We start from the raw sequence: 26657 nt of genomic DNA, 5'->3' as shown, positions 1-26657 counted from the left end.
ACACACACACACACACACACACACACACACACACACACACACACACATACACACACACATACATACACCTTTTGACGCTCATCGCCAGAGGCGATGATAGCGATGCACTAAGTATGACATGTGTGCACGAGAGAGGTAGAGGTAGAGAGAGAGATAGATAGATAGATAGAGAGAGAGAGAGAGAGAGAGAGAGAGAGAGAGCGGAAGAGAGAGAGAGAGAGAGAGAGAGAGAGAGAGAGAGAGAGAGAAAGAGAGAGAGAGAGAGAGAGAGAGGGAGAGAGAGAGAGACAGACAGGGAGAGAGAGACAGAGACGGAGAGAGATGCACAGGCAAAACAGCATAGCACAGTTGATTCCAGCACTAGCCGTATGAACGTATTGATCCAAGACTCTAATACCGTCTTCTAAGGTGAGGGCAATAATTTGTAAAAAAGCTACAGGGGTTGGCCAGGTCTTAAACAAAATAACACTGTGGATGTGCGAATATAATTATTATACAGCATTACAGCTGATTATAAGAAAGGCTCAGACTTGCAAATCATTGGCTAGTTCATGATGCACAATCATACAACTACGGTGTTTGCCAGCTTGGGCACGCTACGGTGCTTGCCAGCTTGGGCACGCTACGGTGCTTGCCAGCTTGGGCACGCTACGGTGCTTGCCAGCTTGGGCATGCGGGCACTGCCTAAGAAATATAAAGCGAGCAAGCAGTGATAACTGTGCATGGAGAAGAAAGCTTGGCAGTCGGTCGTGGCCAGAAGGAAAGCAACGGAGACCGACAGCGTGAGTGCTACGTAGGAACTAACGATACACCATACGCATACAGAACCCGGCATCGCCGGAGAAAAGAACGTGCTAGCCTCATGTGCCTGTCGGTGAGTTGTGTATCGTGTGAAAATAAAATTAAAAAATCATGAAAGTCTAAAAATGTAAAAAAGAGAAGGCTTCTAAGGGAAGGGAACTGATCTCTCCGATGCCTATCAATTCTGTGTGGGGAGATTGCCAGGGCACGCGCGCGAGTGTGTGTGTGTGTGCAGATAAAGCAGAGCGGGGTGGATTAATAAAATGCACACGGTGGTGAATTGTTTCTAGGTTACGGGGTGAGCATTAGGAGCAGCCGTCGAAGATGTGCGTTAAACTTGACCAGTGACTGTCATGTATATGATCATAGTAGTGATCGTGTCCGGGTTAGTTTAAACTCTTAGTGTTGTGTGACAATTACGTCATGATTACTGCATCTTGATCAGCTCACAAGACTTGTGGCATAAGCACAACGATCATAAGTCTGGGACATACGAATCAGCAAACGGGAGAGAGAGAGAGAGAGAGAGAGAGAGAGAGAGAGAGAGAGAGAGAGAGAGAGAGAGAGAGAGAGAGACTGACAGAGACAGACAGACGCAGAGAGAGAGAGAGAGCGAGAGAGAGAGAGAGCGAGAGAGAGAGAGAGAGAGAGAGAGAGAGAGAGAGATAGAGAGAGAGAACTCGCAATCACAGACTTCAACTGGCCTTGCCTCTCTCCAACATCACGCCATCTGTACGGAGCTGCCCCTGCCAGCATCAATGTCTACGATGGGACAATAGCACTAGGCATGCTCAGCTACAGGATGCCAACAGTAACATCACAACAGGCAGCCTCGTGGCAGCTCATGACTGCCTCTGTGTGGTAGCTGACAACTAGGCACATCGACCATGTCAAGCGGGCAAGCAGTCGGATTCGGAGCGAGTGGTGGTGGGGCTGGTCGGTGAGAGTAAGGAATGGCTTAGGCGACTCATGCGATTTGCAAAACGAATAGCTCTAGCTGCGTCCTGTATGGTACAGCATAAACAACACGCCAGCAACAAGGTTGTGTGATTAGCAAGGTTGTGTGATTAACAAGGTTGTGTGATTAACAAGGTTGTGTGATTAACAAGGTTGTGTGATTAACAAGGTTGTGTGATTCATAGTATACAAGGCTGTGTGCAGGGGCGTCGCACACGGTACGGTCACTACGGTATTGACCGTACCACTTTTTGCCCCAGATACACCGTGAATCAACAAAATACACTGATCTAGGATCTAAAATTCCAGAATTTTCGGCTCAGCCACCACTCCCCCACGAGTCAATTGTACTTCAGATGGCTGACCGTACCACACTAAAATACCTTCCGGCGCCCCTGGTGTGTCATCGTGTGAGCAAGGTTGTGTGTCATCGTGTGAGCAAGGTTGTATATCTTAGTGTGATGCCGTTGACGTCTAGGTTCATACGCACATGCAGAGCTATATTCATACTTTGAAGTAGTTTTTTTACAAAATCCACATTATCTCCAAACACTGGGGTGAATAATGGAGTGTGGTGGTGGGGCCCATTAAGCTCAGTCGACCAGAGCAGTATGCAGGCACGCAAGCACACACATAGCTCAGCGAACACAGTTAGAGGCACGTGATTATCACAGTGCTGGTACAAAATTATCGGACATTCTCCTTATCTGTGCGCATGCCATCGCCACTAAACGTATCAAACACAACAGACACGTGCCTCAAATGCAAGCGGCGAAAGGGAAACAGGTCCAACAGGCTTCCATATTCGGACCATCCACAGGCAAGTAACCGGGGTCGGGGGATTTTAACCCCCTTTGCATACAAACCATGCACCCGTAACCGGGGTCGGGGGGGGGGGATTTGAACCCCTTTGTACACGAACCATGCACCGGTATGCGAATCGCGAGGTCCAGTTATTTACATAATTATGTTGTATGGAAAATTGGGATTAGAATCAAAGGGAGTCTATTGGTGAGGTGTTGTTATAATTATCTGAAGTTATTATTCAATGGGTAGGCTGTACACATCAGTGCATGGGGTTCCATTTCGAATAATAGAAAGTTGGAGCCTGGAAAATTGAGGCTTGAATCAAAGACCTTACTCATAGTAAGCCTGCAAGCACAACATGATCAACATAATAGTTAGTTGTTGGAAGGCATTCTTTCCAAGCCCTTTATACACACACACAGTCACATGCAGGGAGCTAGTACTGACCCTAAACCTCCGCTTAGCTGCCGTCTCTCGCAACTTCTTTGTCGACAGTGACACGGAAGGACGGACTTGCTGAGAACAGCAATGACAACGACGACAACAGTAGTAGCAGCAGCAGCACAACAACAACAACAACAACAACAACAACAACAACAGCAGCAGCAGCAGCAGCAGCAAAAACACATTAAGGGAGTGCTTAATACAACTCGGATGTAGAGCCAATAGTACTTCAGAAGCAATATGTAAATGTCAGGTGGTCTAACGTCTCAATATCCTTGTCAATCGCGTGCCTTGTTGTCGCACTATCTGACTGTATATTTACTATATTATCTCATTACCTTGGTGGACTGTTAGTCATAACTCCTACCTTATAGATCCTTTTCTCTTCACATACAGGGAGATACAGGGATAGGGAGTGTTAGAGATAAAGATAGATAGAGAGTTAAATACGCGATAAATACCCGTTTCGGCAATAAATGCCTTATCAGTACAGCTACGACCTTTAAGTAGGCTGAGCTTCCAGCCATGGTGCAAAGGAGATAGATAGATAGATAGAGAGAGAGGGAGAGAAAGAGAGAGAGAGAGACAGAGACAGAGAGAGAGGAGAGAGAGAGAGAGGAGAGAGAGAGAGAGAGAGAGAGAGAGAGAGAGAGCAATGAGTTCCTCACCCCGTCCTCAGGTGGTCTGAACCATGAATGCCCAAGACATTGTTCTGCTGTCGGACGCTTTCTACAGAAATAGTGTAAGAGCATAGAATGTGGGCACACACACACACACGCACGCACACACACCTTTGCCTCGTCTCGCTTGTGCTTGTGTACCTACTCCCAGCAGAGCGCAAATCCACTGGGACATGCTGCAGCAACCATGGCCTGGTCTACACTACACAGCCATGGCTGCAAACGTAGCTATCCTTCCATTTCGCGCACGCACGCACGCACACACCACCACGACCACACAGCTATTGGTACTTGCTCACTGCCAGACGCACGTCGCATAGGTTTACCCGGGAGAGAGGAGAGAGATTCACACACATACACACTCAAGTGATCAGATTCAGCAGAGGAAGGCCTCCTCTAAAATCGATGAGAAGGTCACCACCCTCATACACAATGTCAACGAGAAGTTTAAGTACAGTCAGACCTCGTTTATCGGGCGGTCCGGGACCAGGCATTGCCCGTAAATTTGAAATGTCACTAACTCAGAATCACCTACATTTTGATGGGGAAAGGCCATAGATATGGCATATGACGTCATTAATTCCACAAAAAGTGACAAAAGAGTAGTAATATTTCCACTTATACTCGTCCAAAGGGTGCGGTAGACCGAAGTGCCCGTAACATCGGTGTCCGGATAACCGACGCATGAGTGTACGGGAAAACCTGACCTAACCGAGGGACAGCCTTGGTTGATGCAGCGGAAAATCTCCTGATACCACAGGATTCCACTTGATCCAAGTATTCATGTTCAATACACTGCACGTCGTCGGTACATGAAAAATCGTGCCGGTCAATCCAAGACTGCGACTGGTACAGGGTTCGGCAAGCACCGGTTTTACTATAACTGTAGCATTCCTGCAGCGGAGAATGTCTCCATAAACAATAGAAACAACGGCTGAAGGCAGTACAGTCGCCTCTCTTCAACCAGCACCCTCAATAAAGCAGCATAACTTTCAGCAAACTGATGGTGGTGGTGGTGAGAAGGAGAGCTCTGTGCCAGAACTTTGCAGCTTAGAGAGCGTGTGTGGGCAGGCGTGTGTTTACCGCCATATTGCCAGGTGTGTCTTTACCACCATATTTATCAACCATAACTTTCAGCAACCCAGATGTCCTTTTCATGCACATTGCAGCAGTAAATCAGATAATCGAATCCAGCACCGTTCCCAATCCAGCAAAATTTCCATAGCACAAAAGGTGCATGTCGGATTATACAGGGACCACTGCACCTACTTTACACGGGGGCTGTAAACAGTACAGCTCTATGTACTCACCTCACACTGGGCTGAAGGCAGTACAGCTTATGTACTAGCTATAAAAAAATTAAAAAAATAAAAAAAACCGAATTGGGAAAATTATTGACTGCTATTGAGTTTGATGAAAAAAAAAAAAAAAAAAAAACAGCTCATGTCCTTACCTTACACTGGGCTGAAGGCAGTACTTGAGGAAATCCAGACTGTCTTCGGAGAGTGCGGTGGTAATCTCCTCGTCGTCAAAATCCGGTGGCTCATTCTGTGAGACGTTTCCAATTGTTTCCTGGTCATCATCGCCAAGATACGGCGAATAGCCTGTCAACCTAACGAGGTACAGGCGGCGACGCAAATGTAAAACAAGACCAGGAAGCATGAATTTCAAAGTCCGAAGAAAATGTTGAACGATCTCTGCTGGGATGACGGCTACACCCTAGCTTGGTGGTCGAGCATCGCTAGCCTCAAGTGAAGGTCCCTGGCTCAAGTGAAGGTCCCTGGCTCAAGTGAAGGTCCCTGGCTCAAGTGAAGGTCCCTGGCTCAAGTGAAGGTCCCTGGCTCAAGTGAAGGTCCCTGGCTCAAGTGAAGGTCCCTGGCTCGAGTCCTGGTGGTGACAGTAACTATTTCTTCTCTATTTTTAGAGGACTGGTTAGGGAGAATTTTAAGGAAAATTGACTTTCACCACCCGTACTCGAATCAGAGACCCTCGCTTATGGCCAGCAGCAGCAGCAACCGCTCTATATTCTCTTCCAAAAGACTGTGTGTACGTGTACATGTATTTAGAACATGGTCCGAGAAATCAGCACAAACGTCAGACTTGAGTCTGGCTGACTGACCGTCCTATAGACCCTGCACGCTGTCTCAAAATTATAACCATCAATAACTCCTTAGGGTACGTTTGGTTGGTACAATCTAGAATAGGATTGAACAGGCTGGTGCACAAGGAGCAGCCCCACGCCAACCCAGCGGTGTTCTAGAAACAGAGTGCATCTGAGTGCGCCAAACTTAGTTCCATTCATTGAAATGTGTACGAGTCATTTCGTTCGGTGCAACAAGTGAATGCCAAATGCAACTCAAAGCGTATGCACGTGATCATTTTGGACAAAAACAGGGTTCCCACCAGGTTTCACATCAAAAAGCTTTAACAAAAAAAAGAATAAAACTGCCCTAGCTCATCCTCAAGCCTCGAGGCAGGAGCAAGCAGAACATGTTCTGGCCAATCTAGAACAGGTGCAGTCCCAAACAAACGCGCTGTTCTGGTGAATCCTGTTCTGGATTGCTACAAAACGAACGCGCCCGAGACCGTACGCGGAAATGACAGAATATTTGAACAGAGTAAAATAGTGATAGTGACGAAGGTCAAGCATCCCATAATACCTAAACTCTTACATGATGTACGTGAGAACTCCCATCGCCCTGCAGTGAACACACACACACACACACACACGTACACACACACACACACACACACACACACATGTACAAACACACACACACACACACACACACACACACATACATACACACACACACACACACACACACACACATACCCAGGGAGGAAACACACATCGAAAGCAATTCAACGTGTCAGATAGAGAGTTCATGACATTTACAATAGCATTCAGGGAACCAGTGGGAAGTAACACAAGCAAGTACTGTAGTTCGCTCACGGTCTAATCTACCAATCCTGGATGGATTCTGAATGACAACATCTGCAAATGCGGCCTGCACACGTAGAGTGCTTCTCAAAGAAATACGATCAAACGAGTGAATGCCACTGCGGGCACTGCGCAGCCCTAGACCTGCAAACACAGAGATGCTCACTGGTACATAGCACTGTGCTGTGCAGCCCCACACCTGTGAACACTGGAATGCGAACACTGGCACAGGGCGGAAACTTGACTTTACGCCATCGTATGTCATCAAGCACCACTGTACATACTAGATATGCGTGCAATATTGTTTGCAGAAAATGAATTCAAAATTCAACAAATGATCCTTTATAGTAAAGAAAAAAAGGACCAAGAAACTACAAGTTACGCTATAATGTCCACTAACTAACTTGAAGTACTTGAAGTTTCTTGGTTCTTTTTCTTTACTTTAACATAACTTGAAGAAGAGGTTGGTGCGACTTCGGCGATAGTAGGGGAAGAGTGTGTTGCTCCCTACATGGGAGCTCACGGTTTTCCTGCCGACTTGAATTCTCACTTGACTGCAGGTTTGCCGAGTGGACGGTTCGGTGGACTTCTCGTGTGCTCTGGATGGCAGTCGGCAGTCAGTCAAGTGAGAATTCAAGTCGGCAGGAAAACCGCGAGCTCCCATGTAGGGAGCAACACACTCTTCCCCTTTAAAACAACTGTTTGTATAAGTGTATCCTGGGCTCTCCATCCGAGTCCAATGATCTTTTAATCAGCTAAATGGTAAAGCGTAGTGTTAAATGGTAAAGCGTAGTGTTAAATAGTAAAGCGTAGTGTTCTTCAACAGAAAGCAATTTTGCAGTGATATAGTGACAGTAGTTGTAGTTGAGTAAACGGTGCGGACAACAATAGCAACAGGATTTCGCCGAGATGAGTGGCGTTCTAACTAGCAGCATGGACACTAAGAATAGAAACACTGTCATTTGCGTTCTTTCCTCGCCTGGGAAGAATGCACGGACTCACCAGATATCAGTTACCGGAGTGATGGCGTCAAAGGAACAAATCTCAGGCGCTGAACAGACAAACACGCGTAGACAAACGTGAAGGAGCGCATGTGTTAGAGCACGCACACACATCCCGTATCCGTATCCAAAAACATGTGCAAGCACACACGCTTATACACACGCATACACATGCACACGCACACACACATACACACACCATTGGACGCCCATCGCCGGAGGCGATGATAGCGATGCTACAGCAGAAGCCATAGCAACTTGTGCTGGGATTGCACCATTCAACAGCTTGCAAGGCTGAACAATTGACCGCCACTATTCAGCCTGGTCTACACCACACAGCTATAAAGTGGCTTTTTCTGGCCAGTGAATCCCTACTTTTTGGTCTTTTTGATTTTTTCCCGCACACACATCACACCACATACTCCGGCATGCACTGGCTGTTGGTAACCACCCAGGAGAATGAAAGAAAAGTCAGGAAGAGTCTGAGAAAGAGAAGAAAGACGTGTGTGACCATAATCGTCGGGAATCGAACCCGCAACCTATCGATTGGAAATCGCTGCACATACCACTGCACCATATGGGACACACATACACGCATACACACACACACACACACACACACACACACGCTTACACACACACACACACCCAACCACACACCCAACCATCCACCCACCCACCCCCACACACACACACGTCTGTGTGATCACAGGCCGTAGGTAAATATGTATGCGTGTTACCCACAGAGGAAGGTGCAGTACAGTACTACTACATAGGTACCAGATCAAGACAACAGACAACAGACAACAGTGATAATAAAACATGTCAAAAGAACCTCTCTGTAAGACTAACAAGGCCACAAGGCCACCTGTCCAGTCCCAAAGGACCACCAGATCCGGGGCGGGCAAAAAGGTGTGATTCCCAATGAATTACCCCTGGACAATGGGAGGGAATGCCCCTGGACAATGGGAGGGAATGCCCCTGGACAAGCGGAGGACAAATAACCCTTGACAAGGGGACGGAATATCCCCAAGCTCTCCCCACTGCACGGGGATTTCCCCTACTCACATAGAAACTCCGGAGTTCCAATCATCTTCTTGAGTGGCTTGCTGGGATCGTAGCGATGTGCCAGACCAAAGTCAATCAGTTTCAGCTTGGTGTGGTCGGCATTCAATAGAAGATTCTCAGGCTGTACAAAAAACAAAGTATTGATTTTACCAGGTGCAATGAAAAATAATAGCTGACTTGATTATTTCCAAACGAAGGTAAGTTCGCAAGTGCCCAAGCAATTTTACACATTGATGTGTGAAACTACGTGGGTACTTGCGAACTTACCTTCGTTTGGAAAATATATACCTCTGTGACTCAATTATGTGAAAATTTGACTATGCAGCCAGTCAAGAGGCTTGGTCTTTCATCGGATAATCTTTTTGAAGAGACCAATTGCACTCTTGGAGTTGCGCGAGATGTCCCACAGACAAATTCGTAATTCTGCTTACAGGAGCAACAATGGCAGATCGGTCTGCCTCTGCGCGCTTTCGCCTAGGTCTGCCTTCTACTTTCTGAAGAACACCAGTGAGGCCGTAAAGTATATTCATTTGTGATCAGCTTTGTCGCTCTGTACAAGGCTCCTCACCTGTTACCCTGCTCTGCTACTATTGTGGACCTAGAAATCCGGAGGAATGACCGGGGATGGCGTACTTGCTTGCTTAACGCGCACACTGTAACACTGTAACACTGTAGACATCGACCAGAAGTGCTCACGGCTGCACGTCCAGCGCTCCGTGCCTGTGCTCACGGCTGCACGTCCAGCGCTCCGTGCCTGTGCTCACGGCTGCACGTCCAGCGCTCCGTGCCTGTGCTCACGGCTGCACGTCCAGCGCTCCGTGCCTGTGCTCACGGCTGCACGTCCAGCGCTCCGTGCCTGTGCTCACGGCTGCACGTCCAGCGCTCCGTGCCTGTGCTCACGGCTGCACGTCCAGCGCTCCGTGCCTGTGCTCACGGCTGCACGTCCAGCGCTCCGTGCCTGTGCTCACGGCTGCACGTCCAGCGCTCCGTGCCTGTGCTCACGGCTGCACGTCCAGCGCTCCGTGCCTGTGCTCACGGCTGCACGTCCAGCGCTCCGTGCCTGTGCTCACGGCTGCACGTCCAGCGCTCCGTGCCTGTGCTCACGGCTGCACGTCCAGCGCTCCGTGCCTGTGCTCACGGCTGCACGTCCAGCGCTCCGTGCCTGTGCTCACGGCTGCACGTCCAGCGCTCCGTGCCTGTGCTCACGGCTGCACGTCCAGCGCTCCGTGCCTGTGCTCACGGCTGCACGTCCAGCGCTCCGTGCCTGTGCTCACGGCTGCACGTCCAGCGCTCCGTGCCTGTGCTCATGGCTGCACGTCCAGCGCTCCGTGCCTGTGCTCACGGCTGCACGTCCTGTGCCTGTGCTCACGGCTGCACGTCCAGCGCTCCGTGCCTGTGCTCACGGCTGCACGTCCAGCGCTCCGTGCCTGTGCTCACGGCTGCACGTCCAGCGCTCCGTGCCTGTGCTCACGGCTGCACGACCAGCGCCCCGTGGCTGCTGGACTTCTCAACGAATTTCAATGTACGCAACAGTATATACCTGTCTGTCAAGTTGTGTGCTTGTCGACCTACACCTCTTGTTGTTGTGGGGAGTGTCAGTGGTTGGCCACAGTGCACGACAATGGTGGTGGTGGTGTTGGTGTGGTGGTGGTGTTGGTGTGGTGGTGGTTGTGTAGTCAATGTACGCAGACTTTTATTGTATTTGTTGACTTGTCTGAGTGTCGACTTGTCAGTTTGTCCGTCTCCTGCCCCTTCATATCCCCATTCCCATTTCTCTATGTTGACACACACACGCTCGCGCTCTCTCTCTCTCTCACCTTGATATCGAGATGCATGACACGGAGCGTGGCATGCAGATAGTGCAGCACGCCGAGTAACTGCTTGATAAACTCCATGGCAACAATCTCCTCCAGTGTCTCTTTCTCTGTGAGGTAGTCAAACAGTTCACCACCTGGAACACTGCAGGAGCAGTGCATGGGGGACGACAACAACAACAACAACAACAACAACAACAACACCAACACCAACACCAACACCAACAACAACAACAACAACAACAACATTTCTCTTATTGGCCACAGGCCATCGTGAGAATAAAAGATCTCAAACAAACAACAACAACAACAACAACAACAACAACAACAACAACGGCGGCGGTGACGACAAGAGCAGCAGCAGTAGTACCATCACCAATAGTCAGAAAGAGAGAGGATATGAGGGTTGGAGTGCAACACTAGCAGCCACACCCACCATAGAGACTACATCACCAGCGGCAACAGCAACAGCAGCAGCCAGCATAGAGGCAAGAGCAACAGCATCAGCATTGGCAACATCGGAGTATTAACTTACAGTTCTTGTACAATAATACAGCTAGCAGTGTCTTCAAACTTGCCCAGCAACTCCACCACGTCCGGATGATCCAGGGACTGCATGATGTTAAGCTCTCGACGCATTGTCTCTATCTTCTCCTGGTAGTCACGAGAACTGGAACGGGGCTTTTCCATGAACTTCACAGCTACACTGCACTGGTCTGAGAGACGTGTACCGCGGTAAACATTTGCAAATGCACCGCTACACAAGACATTTAGAAATGGAGGAAAATCAAGGAGACATTTGGTGAAGTGACGTGTATGCTGGGATGTCGGTATTGCCGTACAGTCGACACACACACATGCACGGACACACACGGACACACACACACATGCACGGACACACACATACACTTTGCAACACACACACACACACACACACGCGTACACACACACACACTTTGCAACACAGGTGCCAGTTGTTCGCGAACTATTACAGTGAGGTAGTGATTAACTTGCTCATTGTCCTCCAACTCCAACACAACCCCTTACAAATGACTGTACGAAACTTCACTCCAACACTCCAATAACAGCCTCTTCACTGCGAATCAAATCATTTAGTATATTTCTGCAAATTTTCAGCCATGGCCCATCATCATGGTACATCTTCTTTAGAGGTAGTCATGGTCTGAAAGAATGGCCTGGTGTTTGAGGCGGTCCGGACATGTGGTTATTGGAGTGTGTCTCACTGTCATGAAAAGGCGTCCTGCTCACCAGCAGGATGGCAGCTCCGAATACAAGGTTTCTCTGGAATAATCGGCGATAATGGGGATGAGAGCGACGCTAGTGAGCAGGTTAGCTTCCAATGAACGTAACCCTGTGAGTAATTATCATTTCAAATGAGCTGTTTCATGAGTTCTTCAGAACTGTCACATAAAGGCAGGCACTGAGGGGTGGGTTCCCTGTAACAAGGCCATGCCTGTTGGGACTCCCCTAGTCAAATAATAAATACTACTACTACTACTACTGGTGTTGAAAGAGTGCTTGATGCAAGGGAAGTTCAGAGCCGCTCACGCCATCCTACGCGAAAAATAACGTATCCTCTCAGTCTCTACTCTGAGTGCGTCACGATTACTGTCAGGGATGATGGTGCCATGAACGCCTTGCCCTAGCAGTTTCTGACCAACATGACAGTAACAGGAATACAACGTGACAAGGTTCGGTCTAAAGAGTCTGATTTCCACGCCAACACCTGTCTCCGTATCACTCTTCACAAACACCTGGGCAATTAGAGTCACTGGTCTGCAAGCCAGTACAGTACAGTCTAACTGCTAGGCATGGACGTCTGAACAAGTTACAATCCCACCAATTACAGTATAGCAGAGAGGTTCCAGACTGTCCAATAGACTGCTCACTACCTCGAACAAACACGTTTTTGATGATCGCTCAGTGCGTGCAACTCGGAGTAAAAACACTTTTTTCATCGTCGTATTATTGTTTTTATTGTATCATTGTAGCATTGTGTTACTTCTGCCCATACAAGAGGCCGGTTCCTACTTGAAAAAGATTACTGTTACAAATACAGTATGCAGTGGTCACTGTATATTCCGCCACCATTTTGTGCGAAGGAAATTGTGCAGGATAAGGAAGGGTGCAGGATTAGGAAGGGTGCTGGATTTTAAAACTAATCTGATTTACTGCTGCAATGTGCAGGAAGGTGACATTTTGGTTGCTGAAATTTATGCTGGTTTACAGAGGGTGCTGATTTATAACTAGAAGCGCTGGATTAAAGAGGGCCGACTGTACCCGTATACACACGGTGACACAGGCGTGTCGGAAGGTATTGGAGGGTGGTATGGCGAGACATCTGCAGTACAATGTACTCAAGGGGGGGGGGGGGGCTGCTGAAAATGTTCAAAATTTGGAACCAAAAACAGTGCATTTTGAGGGTTCACCAGGTACCCGAGGCAAAGAGTGGTACATCCAATACCGAGTCACGGTAGCATGTCCAATACCGAGTCACGCCCCAGAGTCACGGTAGCATGTCCAATAGCACTGCGACGACTCCACTACACATAAACTAGTACGTGAAAAGTAGGAACAACCGAGGCTATGACTCTGAACCCCAAACAGTACTGGAACAGCTGAAGAATGCACTGCACAGTTGATCTACATGTACGCTGTCAACTGCCACCTTCATGCCTAGCAGCTTATGAATATCACATACTCACACATAGCCATGAGTATGCCGTTAAGGTCTATTATGTGCTGAAATGGAGGAACAAGATGCTGCAAGAGTGAACTAATACCCCCTCCCCCCCCCCCCACACACACACACACACATACACACTCACACATACACATACACACACCTCAGACATGCCCATCGCGGAAACGATGATAGCAAACAGCTATGTTAGACATAGCAACTTGTGCTGGGATTACACCATTCAACAGCTTGCAAGGCTGATGAATTGACCGCCACTATTTTCTAGCCTCGTATCCACCACACAGCTGATTGAAGTGGCTTTTTCTGGCCAGTGAATCCCTATTTTTCATTTTTTTTACACACACACACACATACACACACACACACACACACACACACACACACACACACACACACACACTACTACTACTATGATACTACTATGATACAGCTACCCTAAACGGGTCACGCCGCCCTCCACCCAAGCATGGGCACTATGAGGGGCAGTGGCAAATAAAGAGAATCAGCTAGCAGAACTGGCAAAACAGATGAAACAATGCAGCAGAACGGACGACTGCTGTACTGTAATAACAACCCGACAGCTACAGTGACAACGACTGAAAATGAACAGGAAGGAAAAAATTCAAAATTTCACGTCATGAAAAACACTGTCCACGAAAGAATCCACCAGGCAAAAGGAGTGTGGGCATCCGAAATCCCACCAGGACTCCACTAGCAGTTCTTCCACGTTGACGATGTTAGCGGCAGGGCAAGGCCTCACAGATCCGACAGACTTCTACAACGCTTGACCAGTGCACTGATGACGACGAAAGATTGAAGTTTCAATTCCCACCATTCCGCCATTGGGACCTTCCTCTCCGCACCCGCTCGTCCACTCCACTGAAAACAACGAGTTGTTCCAGCACTCCACCAGCCAATCCGCAATTCCCACCACTGCATTCTTCGAGCTTGGATTCTTCACAGCACTCGAGGGACAGCTACTCCACTGCGAGTGGTGGACCACGGCCGACGCAGCAGTGACAATATCGAAGTAAATTGTCCTGCAAGCTACATCGCGATTCCACGCTCCAATCATGCAGCACTACCTTGGCAGTGTGCGAGGGTGCTCCAGGGTCGACTCTGGCTACGCCAGAGTCGCCCTGGGCAGGCAGAAAACTTGGGAGAAAGCCAAGAACACGGAGCTCAGAAAGTGTAACCTGCTCCCAAGGAGCACAAAACAACACACACACATGCATACATTACATGCACACAGTGACACTAATCCAAACACTCTATACACCCACCCTGGGTGAAAGATGTAAGCTGTTACAGGGCTGTGCAAGGAGGCAGGGAAGTACTGAGTGAGTCTGTAAGTGAGAGTCAGATCGGCTATGACAGATTGGAATGTGCCCGTCCAAAGCTTTTCAGAGGTGTCTGTAGTGGGTGGGCCTTGTCACAAAACTTTTTTTAAACTATTTCAAAACTGCTGTCCATGCATCACTACATACATGCCAGGCTGCTGTCCATGCATCACTACATACATGCCAGGCTGCTGTCCATGCATCACTACATACATGCCAGCGATGAACCAAGAGATCTACATGACACATTCAGTCCATCTTAGTCTCTAACCCTCTTTCAGCCGCTCTCCTTTTCTGTCTCTTTCAGTCGGTCTCCGTCTTTGTCTCTCTTTTAGACGCTCTCTTTCTCCTCAGACAGACAGCCGGAGGATGGGGTGAGAAACACAGGGTTCTCTCTCTCTCTCTCTCTCTCTCTCTCTCTCTCTCTCTCTCTCTCTCTACCCCCCCCCCCCCCCCCCCCACACACACACACCCACCCAAGCATGCATGGACATTACTATCTGCCCTGGTCAGCCCCAGTAACCATTAATTACAATGGACCCATCGCAGACACTGCTGCTATCTGAGCAGGTCAAGACACTAGTCTGGTATACCGTGTGGCATTGATAAACCCGTATCAAAACACTCCTGTCGTTCTTCTTCAGAAACACTTGTCTAAACCGATCAAGACGGGGAGCGGACAGAGGAACATTGCCTTATTGATACCCATTAGGCACTACTATCGACAACCAGCCAGCAACTTAGCACAGATTAGCACAACCAAAGCAGCTCTACACTATCATACAAGACCTGTGTTATTCACTTGAAAGTTTGCAGATTTCCACAGCAGACATAGTCACCCATCGACAGTACACACAAACGGACATGGATACAATACAGGGAGACGGACCACGGGCATGCTGAATGCGCAAACAATACGATGTGCTCTGAGAATGCGAGCAACCAATCCCATCATACAGCTGTTTCGCCCAGGAGCAGGAGTTGCAGAAGTTCAGCTTGGCATGTGATCACATCTGTCATAGGCTGCACGTGGGGGGTGGGTGGTGAGATAGCGTGCGTTGGAAACAAAGAAATCCCATCTTACAGCTGCTCCGGGCAAGCAGCAGGAGTTGCAGTAAGTCAGCTTGCCATGCGATCAGATCACATCTGTCATAGGTCGCAGGTGTGTGTGTGTGTGCATGTGCGCGCGTGTGTGTGTGTGTGCAGCGTGTATGTGTGTGTGTGCAGCATGTAAGATTTGACCAACCACACAACAATGACGTCTGCGTCGACCATCCACAACGCATGATCAACACCTAGTAACATGTCATAGTGAGACTTTGCACAATTGGCAGAACATACCATACGACCACGCCACTCCAACCATGCAGGCCAGGTCCAAGTTATAGATTAGTGTTGTGCGGTGTGTCTGTTGAAGCAGATGTTCTCTGCAACTGTACAACAGGTTGACAAGCACCGTACGTATCGTGCATACAACAAAAATGTCACAGCCCGCGTCAGACTCAGCTGCAGGCCGAGTTTTCGGCATCCGTAGGACCGCCACCGCCCTCCATAGGTCAAGGCACAGATGCAGCTCCTAAGCGGTGTATGCAATCAGCGACTTTACATTTCCAGACAGGCTTGTAACCACAAACTAGAGGCCACCACACGGAACACTACAACACCAACAATAATGCACACACACAGAACAACTCCACCACCACACCCCTAAATGCACCAGCTTCCCTGACTGCCTACAACTGCTTTTTGTATGTTATGGTACCAGTAAAGCCATACGTGGAAGCATACCACACCATGGACAATTGGGGTAATTTTACCCCCTCTTCCTTACTCATGTACAAGCAGGTCCTCCGGAACCGGTTCGGTTGGTCAGGTTATCACCGGACCAACTTTTCGGCCACCAAAAATTAATGCATGTATACCCGCAATATCAGATTATCACACGCAAAGTATAAAGGGTCACGAAACTACCGGACCAATCAAAAACTGCTTCCGGCAGTCCTGACAAGACATGTCTCTGAAATGTCTCTGAAATGTCTCCGAAATATCTCTGAGATATCTTTGAAGGAGGCAACATATTCTGTTGGCTTTTCTCATCCACATGATCCACCAATGGACTACTGCATAGAGTGTATTATCTACCCTGGGGGACTACCCTGAGGGACTACCCTGGGGGACTACCCTGGGGGACTACCCTGGGGGACTACCCTGGGGGACTACCGTAAAAGTCCGTAACTAAGTACCTGCCCGAAAGAAATACCCCCTTCATTCTTTTGGCTCTGTCTGTTGAAGTCAAGTCAAGCCCGATAAACATACTGCCCGAAATAAGTACCGGTACGGTGAGCGCATGCAGCACCTAGCATGTACATCAACATGAAAATGACTTCTCCACTACACACAAGTCAGGTCCGAAAGTTAGTTCGTGCCCGAAAGTCAGTACCCGCCCGAAAGTTAGTACGGGTGTGGTCACTAAATTCGAAAGTAAATACGTACTTATTTACGGACTTTTACGGTATTACTGCTGGTACACTCGGTGTCTACTCTAGGATTTCAACCCAACCGGGTACACACGTACCTGGCACAACCATTGCAACCGGGTCCCAGCCGCCGGTACGGTCAAGTGTGTCTACTAGTATTGTACATCAGGTAGTCGTAGGACTCCCTGATTAGGACTCCCTGATTAGGACTCCCTGATGGAGTCCCTGATTAGGATTCCCTGATTAGGATTCCCTGATGGAGTCCCAAGCTGACCCTGTGTTCTTCGCCCAAGCGGGTCGACCTGGCTCTGGAGCAGACACTGTAAATTATTACACTGTCACTGTACACTCCTAGGCAATCAAGTGCATGTAGTTTGGCAATTACTCATTGTTCCCTCAGTGTGTGTGTGTGTGTGTGTGTGTGTGTGTATGTGTGTGTGTGTGTGTGTGTGTGTGTGTGTGTGTGTGTGTGTGTGTGTGTGTGTGTGTGTGTGTGTGTGTGTGTGTGTGTGTGTGTGTGCGTGTGTACAGCTGTACAGATGTACCAGTCCACCGGGCCAGGAGTGAGGACTAGTAGTAGTAGGAGAACTCGTAAACCTCTTAGAGCCTCTTGAGAACCCTATGTGTGAGATCAGCGTCAACATTGCATGCGGTGTGGGAAACTCTCAAACTCTCAAGTGTGGGAAACTCAAGTGAGGTTCTGGTGAAAGTGGCCGATGTTGATGTTCCAGTGCAAGTGTCAACCAGGCCAGCATAAGTGAGTGTCACACGGCATACTATAGTGACTGCATACTATAGTGACTGCATGCATGATTACTGCTATCCCAGGATTAGTGCAGAATGGGCGCACCTCACTCAGCCTACTGTCTATGCTATGAGATACCATCACTCCTGTGGTTGTCAACACAGCATACACTGGTGGAAAACGTCCATGTGTAGGCCCTGTACGCTACCTCTACAATCCTAGCCCTTGCAGGATGATGCCAGGAGAAAAATGAGCAGAGCTTGGTACTTCTTCTAGTAGGTTTCATGCATATTTGGCATGTGGATAAAGAAATTGATGTATCATGCTAGCCACTCATGTATTGCGGTGCAGAGATCAAAGAAGTGCCAGCCATACAGTTTGTATGGTTCTGCTAATTTCACTGAGCAGAATCTGCCATTTTCACTGCTTTTAGAACAGAACCTGCCAATTTTACTGCACTTGGAGCAGAATCTGTCACTCTTTCTAGCATCATCCTTCAAGAGCTATTTTAGCCAAACCAAAAGAATTCAGCACCTCGTCCTGTATGCCAGAAAGTGCCCGTTTGGCAATCTGTGCCAGTTTTCCCCATCCCACATGCCTGCTTCCAGCACAATGGATTTCGGCAGAAACCTGTCAATGAGTAAGACTGCTGCCCGTCTTGACCTGCATGTCATGTATTGTACTAGTGTGGGACTAGTGCAGCGTACAGTTTGTGATTTCTACTACAGATGTCACAAGCGTGAGAATGCAGGTACATGTGGAATACCAACATTCCACAAGGCCATACCGTGTTTCAACAAGTACAATATAAAATAACATGCATGAACAATTTAATACTAGCATTACAAATTAAATACTAGCATTACAAACGTCCCAAACTCCCCCCCCCCCCTCCCCCCCCCCCCCCTTGCTCAGAGCGAGGGGGGGGAGGGGAGACGGCAGATGCCCCGCACAGCACCTCTCTCTCTCACTCTCTCTCTCTCTCTCTCTCTCTCTCTCTCTCTCTCTCTCTCTCTCTCTCTCTCCCGCTATCTTCCCCGCACACGCCATCACCACACGGTTCCAGGTACAAGTATTACTTCAGGATGGCATTACGGGACATACAATGTACGCTGCATCAGGAGCAACACACACACACACACACACACACACACACACACACACACACACACACACAAACACACACACACACACACACACACACACACACACACACACACACACACACACACACACACACACACCTATTCACACTGCCACTGGATTGTCCACAGACACCTTGGAACTAGAATAGTACTACTGTCTCTGGAGTACACCTAGTACCTATGGAGTATAATTATGTACATGTAGCTACAGTCCATTTCAAAACTATAGACGCGTAGGGTTTTTGAAATATTTCAAATATGGCTGGAACTTTTTGAGAATAGTTTTCGGAATATTGCTCAGGTCCGCTCCACAATTACTCTCATATAGTTTCTAAACGATTGGATAACAGAGGCCCAATTTGGAAAAATCATGCACAAAGTGATCACAGGTTTTATGTGGTATAGATGACGGTTTTTGCCTAGGTACGCGTCTATAGTTTTGAAATGGACTGTAGTGCATGGCCAGATTTTCAGTTGAGACTGCTATCCCATGATACAAAATAGACAACTAAATTTATTATATTTTTAGTCTGAGATCAGTATTGTGCTGCTCCCGGTCCCAATCACCTCGAGGCACATCGACTCTCAACACTGCCACAGCTGTCGCTGTATTACCCGCAACCAGCAAAGAGTACAGTCATCACTCGTGCTATTACTGTCACCGCACTAGGATACCGGAAGACGAACAGTCAGTACAGATCGACTTAAATCTTTTGACAGAATCAGAACACTGAACTAAATTTACTTCCTCTGACAAAATGAACTCCAGCTCAGTTACTGTTTGACCCCGATGTTTGAATGACAGTTCCCGTACGCGTCTCCACCCTTTGTTATACAATTGCCTTGTTTAGGGCAACATTCAACACAAAAGGGTTCTCGATCTCCCCTACATAAAAACACACTACTGTCCTTTTATGGATGAGGATCCTCCTTGCTCGTCTTCGAGCTTCCACGAGTAAGGTTTTTGACTGCTGAAGTGCTCGGTCGGAACTGGAACTTGCAATTCCACTGCAGTGAAATTAAATTTGTAAGAGTTCGTTCATCCCCACACAGCATGTTGTACAACGAACAGCTACAGTCTTACGAAAAGTCACTCACTTACCGGCCAAGCAATGCCTTGCTGTCGTAGTCGAAAGATTGCTTCAGCAACTCCATGCTCGCAGCGTGGATTGTCTCGTGCTCTGCTTCAACATCAATCTCCAGGAGAAGCAACAACTGCTGCCTGCCACCTCGCTTTGCTCAAACTATTTCGAATCCCGAACAGGGCAACAGTTACATGAGGAGAGAGAGTACGAACTCTGAGTCGTACTCGACCCGACACCATGACGTGATTAGGCTAGCCACGAAGCCATACGATATCGACAGCGAGCGGAGCATACTAGCACGCATTCACACGGGCTACACGGCGGCTACAGATCAGAGTGCAGTCCGGACATGTAATAATGCGGCTGCATGCAGCGCTCTAGATCTACGAGTTTGGCTGTCGCAGCCTTGCGCCGAGGCCGTCAACTCATGAACACCATGAACACGGAAGCAAACACTAGTAGATGTCTACCTGTTGCGCGTTGAGTGTTGCGCTCTGCAAAACTGAGACTATCTGCTCGCATTCGGACCAGTGTCGACATTTGCAGCAGTAGTGAGTACAGTCTACCAGTCAGTATACTACACTACAGCTGTAGTACTACTACTAGCTTGCAGTACAACGAACTACAGTAATTTTTGTTGTAGAGTAGTCACTAGCACTAGTACTAGTAGCAGGGAGTACTGAGTAGTGCTCCCTGGTCACTACAGTACTAGAGAGACAAGAACAGGTATGGCGAGTCCGAGGCACATTCCAGCCACCTCGCCAGCTAGATACGCCACAGCTACAGCTACAGAGAGACAAAGCGAAAATATCCGCGTGCAGTTCTCGCCACCTCCGCTGACAAACATAGCCATGGGTCACTGGGAAAACACAACAGCCCGCTACAGTACAGTGTACCAGGCTACTCTGTCATTATCGCTTGGTGAAGTCGCACGTCACTGAGGAAGACATTCTCAATACAATCATAATTTTATAATACTAGCTATCAAGAGAACAAATTCTGCAGTCATCGCCACACTACAACGAAGTCATGAAAGTTTACGAGAATTAATTTTCTTGTCACATTCATCAGTGGAAAGTCGTGACTGAAGAGTAACCATGCTGAACAATGATTAAATATACATTCAATGATGTGTTACGAGAACAAAATACAGTGCCAAAATAGAATGAGGGAAGGTGAGACAATAGAAGTGAAGTGAGAGCTAAGTGCAACGGCGGGTGAGAAACTAATAATCATATTACACTAAAACTGTGTAGTGAGACAAACAATCATGCTGTGCACCTACGAAAACAATTTTAACGCAACTACATGTTTCTTCTGCTTACAAAGATCAGGCTTATGCAAACGAATACAAACAGCCTCAAGTACTTTCAACTGACTAGCATACCTTGCACGACAAAGAACAGAAAAACTAAAATCACCATACACATTAGGGTACCCTGTAAAAAGGCCCTAGGCCTGTGGGACTGCCCTATTCAAAATTTAATAATAATAATAATAATAATAATAATAATAATAATAATACACCTGCAGACACTTAGGGTGAGACAACAAGTGAAGAAAAAGGCAGACTTCTTACGATCACAATCACCATCTGATTCCTCGTCTCCAACAACCGCAACCTCGTCCCCCGTCTCATCTCCCAACTCGTCCTCAGTGAGTCAGTGTCGTCCTCCGTGTCATTCTCCTCATCAACACCGATCGGTCCCAGGCTCGCGTCATGTTGTTTAACCTCTGTTCGTTGACTCCTCCTTTGATCTTGATGGTAAATTGTTACCATTGTTGTTGTTGTTGTTGTTAAATCGTGTGTTCCCAGTGTCCTCGCCGGTGCTTGATCTCCAGTACTGTAATAATTCATTGAATCATTAGCCGTTGATCGTCTAGGTCTTTGAATGTTGATTGTGTTACTTTCTTTGTTGAATTCCGTTCCCTTCAGCCTTCTTTCTCGTTGTTCATGTTCAGGGCTTGCCTCATCCATATATGCACGTGCCACCGACACCACAGACTCAGCCCCAGCACCGCCGATGATAGATGTACATGTAGGTGGCGGTTCTGGGGGAGGCAACGGCAAAGACGGCGATGAGGGCATTACCTCATCACAGCGTCCACTTTGGTCTTGAGCTGAATGTTGTTGTGGTGTGTTATCTTGTGTTGTTATGGTGCATTATGTTGTGGTGACAATATGCCCATTACCCGACTCCAAGGCTCTCGATACGGGTAATGGAGGCACTATTGCCGATGACGGAAATTGTGCTAACGATGGCTGTGGCCGAGGGTTCTTCAGTGGCCTGCCGCGGCGTTTGGGTCGCAGTGCCCGTGCCGAGCCAGTCAGCATATGCAGTGGGACGTGCTGCTTGATACGTGCGTTCAGATGTTGAAGAGTCCTACCAACGTACCGACTACCGCATTGTCGGCACTCAAATTGGTATACCAATTTAGATGCAAGTTGGGTTGGTAGGACATCCTTCCTCACCGTGAACGCACGTACAGTTGTGAAAACGGGTACAAAATGTACCGCGTAGTAAGTTTGCTGTACAATTTTCCATACCACGCGACTCATGGATAATGAGAGGTTACCTTTCCAGGGGAGAGAAAGATACGTGGGACATTTGTCCGGGCCAAAACGTTTTTCCTTTTTATGCAGCCTTTCGCTCATGAGTTCCTTCAATAGATCGTCGGGGTACCCGTTCTTTAGAAAAACGGACTTAAGGAAGTCCAGTTCCTCAGCTAGTTTGGAAGAGGAGCAAATACGCTCTGCTCGATCCACCAAGTTACGCACCAAATTCACCTTGTATTGGTACGAACAATACGAGTCAAACATTATGTACTGGCCGGTGAATGTAGGCTTTCTGTACACAGATGTTACGGCACCCTGACTAGACTTTTCCACAAGGGTGAGGAAGGATGTCCTACCAACCCAACTTGCATCTAAATTGGTATACCAATTTGAGTGCCGACAATGCGGTAGTCGGTACGTTGGTAGGACTCTTCAACATCTGAACGCACGTATCAAGCAGCACGTCCCACTGCATATGCTGACTGGCTCGGCACGGGCACTGCGACCCAAACGCCGCGGCAGGCCACTGAAGAACCCTCGGCCACAGCCATCGTTAGCACAATTTCCGTCATCGGCAATAGTGCCTCCATTACCCGTATCGAGAGCCTTGGAGTCGGGTAATGGGCATATTGTCACCACAACACAATGCACCATAACAACACAAGATAACACACCACAACAACATTCAGCTCAAGACCAAAGTGGACGCTGTGATGAGGTAATATCCTCATCGCCGTCTTTGCCGTTGCCTCCCCCATAACCGCCACCTACATCTATCATCGGCGGTGCTGGGGCTGAGTCTGTGGTGTCGGTGGCACGTGCATATATGGATGAGGCAAGCACTGAACATGAACAACGAGAAAGAAGGCTGAAGGGAACGGAATTCAACAAAGAAAGTAACACAATCAACATTCAAAGACCTAGACGATCAACGGCTAATTATTCAATGAATTATTACAGTACTGGAGATCAAGCACCGGCGAGGACACTGGGAACACACGATTTAACAACAACAACAACAACAACAACAATGGTAACAATTTACCATCAAGATCAAAGGAGGAGTTAACGAACAGAGGTTAAACAACACGACGCGAGCCTGGGACCGGTCGGTGTTGATGAGGAGAATGACACGGAGGACGACACTGACTCACTGAGGACGAGTTGGGAGATGAGACGGGGGACGAGGTTGCGGTTGTTGGAGACGAGGAGTCAGATGGTGATTGTGATCGTAAGAAGTCTGCCTTTTTCTTCACTTGTTGTCTCACCCTAAGTGTCTGCAGGTGTATGATGATTTTAGTTTTTTTCTGTTCTTTGTCGTGCACGGTATGCTAGTCAGTTATTTTTTATTTTATTATTATTATAATATATTTGAGGATTTCCCAAAGACGTAGTCTAAATTGAAGGGAGTTGAAAGTACTTGAGGCTGTTTGTATTCGTTTGCATAAGCCTGATCTTTGTAAGCAGAAGAAACATGTAGTTGCGTTAAAATTGTTTTCGTAGGTGCACAGCATGATTGTTTGTCTCACTACACAGTTTTAGCGTTATAATTATTAGTTTCTCACCCGCCGTTGCACTTAGCTCTCACTTCGCTTCTATTGTCTCACCTTCCCTCATTCTATTTTGGCACTGTATTTTGTTCTCGTAACACATCATTGAATGTATATTTAATCATTGTTCAGCATGGTTACTCTTCAGTCACGACTTTCCACTGATGAATGTGACAAGAAAATTAATTCTCGTAAACTTTCATAACTTCGTTGTAGTGTGGCGATGACTGCAGAATTTGTTCTCTTGATTGCTATTATAAAATTGTTGTCTCCACGTCGATTATTTACAATCATAATTGTTGGTCTTTTTCTTCTTTTTTTACAATCTACATGTAATTCTCCCTACCCGATCTCCCTTGCGCCGGCCTTTGCGCTGAGATTATGATAAAGCCGAGCGAGACCTCCGATCTGCCTCTATAGTCTGGTCGGCTGAGCAACATCTACACTGACATTAACTTTTAGTATAAGACTGAGGGTCTTCTCGATCGGGTGACAAGATTACCAGGCCCACCACGTCCACCGTCCGTCTTTTCGAGTGCGCCCACCCGACGCACAAAATGAAACAAAAAATGCACAAAATGAAAGTGACCACGGTCACGTGCCACGCAAACCATAATCGCACCGAGAAGAACAGAAACGCTTGACCGGGACCTTGGCTTGGGCCATGGCCCATGGGAGGGGGTGATAAAGATTTCTTTCAAACCTGAGCGATTTTTTTTCTAAATCGTATAATCGCTCAGGTTTGTTACTTGTAACTTATGTAAGTCGACAGCCGTAGTTCGAGTTCCTTGGTCCTTTTTCTTTCCATTATTTAATATTTATATTATTAAAAAAAGGGAAAGAAAAAGGACCAACTTTTGAAGGTCCAATGGCCAAGGAACTATAACTTTATTTTAAAAGTTACGCACCGTTACATTTCAGTAGACATGGTTAGCATTTTACCGTTCACGCTATTTTCGACGGTCGGCCTGTACCGTTTTTTGTGTGTCGACATTAGGCGTGGGCGGGTAATGCTAGTTATTTGCTGCGATAATGCTAAAGGCAATGCTCATAATTATGATGATATAATGCCACTTATAATGCTCACACTTAGGCATGGGCGGGTAATGCTAGTTATTTGCTGCGATAATGCTGAAGGCAATGCTCATAATAATGAGGATATAATGCCACTTACATGATGTGTGATGCTCACACTACTCCATAATGCCAGTTTGAAAGTTGGAAAAGTCGATTTAAGAAGGCCGTCTTGGATCAAGGCCAAAGCAGAGAAGAAATAAACTTAAACAGCAGTGAGCATGTTGTCTGAAACAATCCACTGAGAGAAGGTTGATTTGCAACGTCAAGTCTTCGGACGAAGCCGGATGGGTTCAGATGCACGATTTTCGCAACTGGACCTAGCCAGCTTCATGCATGACACCGTTGTCGACCGGCAATTGCTATGTATGCTTGTAATGCCAATTTTGCATGCGAAAAAAAATTTCACGGTTCGCGTGAGACTCGGCTGGAAGCCGGGTTTTCCGCATCCGTAGGAACGCCACCACCCTTCAAGGATCAATGCGCAGATGCAGCTCCTAAAGCGGTGGGAGGTGAGTAGATCAGCTCACCAGCAAGTGGTCAAAGACCGAAAATCCCATTCACTGCATCCATGTTTTCCTCGTGCCAGGCCACGAGTTCCCAATTAACTGTGGGTCGCAGCACGGCTGGAAAAAATCCTTCCGCTTCCAAGCAGGACTTGAACCTGGTACCCTCTGTTTCTCAATCATGGTCTTAGACCATCCCACTGCGAAATGGTGTTATAATGCCAGCATTATGCCACCTGGAAAAAAGGGACTTTAATGCCAGCCATAATGCCAGCATTACCCGCCCATACCTACTCACACTACTCCATAATGCCAGTTTGAAAGTTGAAAAAGTCGATTTAAGAAGGCCGTCTTGGATCAAGGCCAAAGCATAGAAGAAATACACTTAAACAGCAGTGAGGAAGCTTCCACTGACAATCCACTAAGAAGGTTGGTTTGCAACGTGAAGTCGCCCGACGAAGCCGGACGGGTTCAGATGCACGATTTTCGGAACCGGACCTAGCCAGCTTCATGCATGACGCCGTTGCCGACCGGCAATTATGCTTGTAATGCCAATTTTGCATGCGAAATGGTGTTATAATGCCAGCATTATGCCACCTGGAAAAAGGGACTGTAATGCCAGCCATAATGCTAGCATTACCCGCCCATGCCTAGTCGACATGGCATTTTACCATTCACGCGCTAGATCCAACGGTACTCGTACCCAACACCCAAAATACCGTCGTTTTGGTACCGTTTCGACGATAGAAAGCTCTGTTTAGCGGCAGAACGAAACGGTAAAACTCCAACTAGGGATACGTCACAAGTCGATCGTTGCGTCAGGAGTGAGGACTCAGAAGCCGAACTGCTAACCGTGTCTCGAAAACACACAAAAAAACAGTAGACTCGCCCTCTACCCGCCGACCGTAAAAAATAACGTGAACGGAGAAATGCTAAC

General features: G+C 47.6%; 1 protein-coding gene across 1 annotated transcript; it reads right to left on the bottom strand.

Annotated features, from left to right (window-relative positions):
• Positions 1-352: 352 nt before the first annotated feature.
• On the bottom strand, positions 353-20380 carry LOC135819105 (death-associated protein kinase 3-like). The gene is made up of 10 exons (XM_065332258.1): positions 20051-20380; positions 11052-11273; positions 10520-10661; positions 8703-8823; positions 7636-7684; positions 6362-6388; positions 5143-5301; positions 3678-3738; positions 3013-3081; positions 353-1805 (listed from the first exon to the last, which is right to left on the bottom strand). The coding sequence occupies exons 1-10, from the start codon at positions 20101-20103 to the stop codon at positions 1692-1694; spliced, it is 1017 nt and encodes a 338-aa protein (XP_065188330.1). The 5' UTR covers positions 20104-20380; the 3' UTR covers positions 353-1691.
• Between the last annotated feature and the right edge of the window lie 6277 nt (positions 20381-26657).

The sequence above is a fragment of the Sycon ciliatum genome, chromosome 6 (genome assembly GCF_964019385.1).
Source record: "Sycon ciliatum chromosome 6, ocSycCili1.1, whole genome shotgun sequence".
Classification (NCBI taxonomy): domain Eukaryota; kingdom Metazoa; phylum Porifera; class Calcarea; order Leucosolenida; family Sycettidae; genus Sycon; species Sycon ciliatum.
Note: the sequence above shows the minus strand (reverse complement) of the source record. Positions and strands in the feature narration are given on the sequence as shown.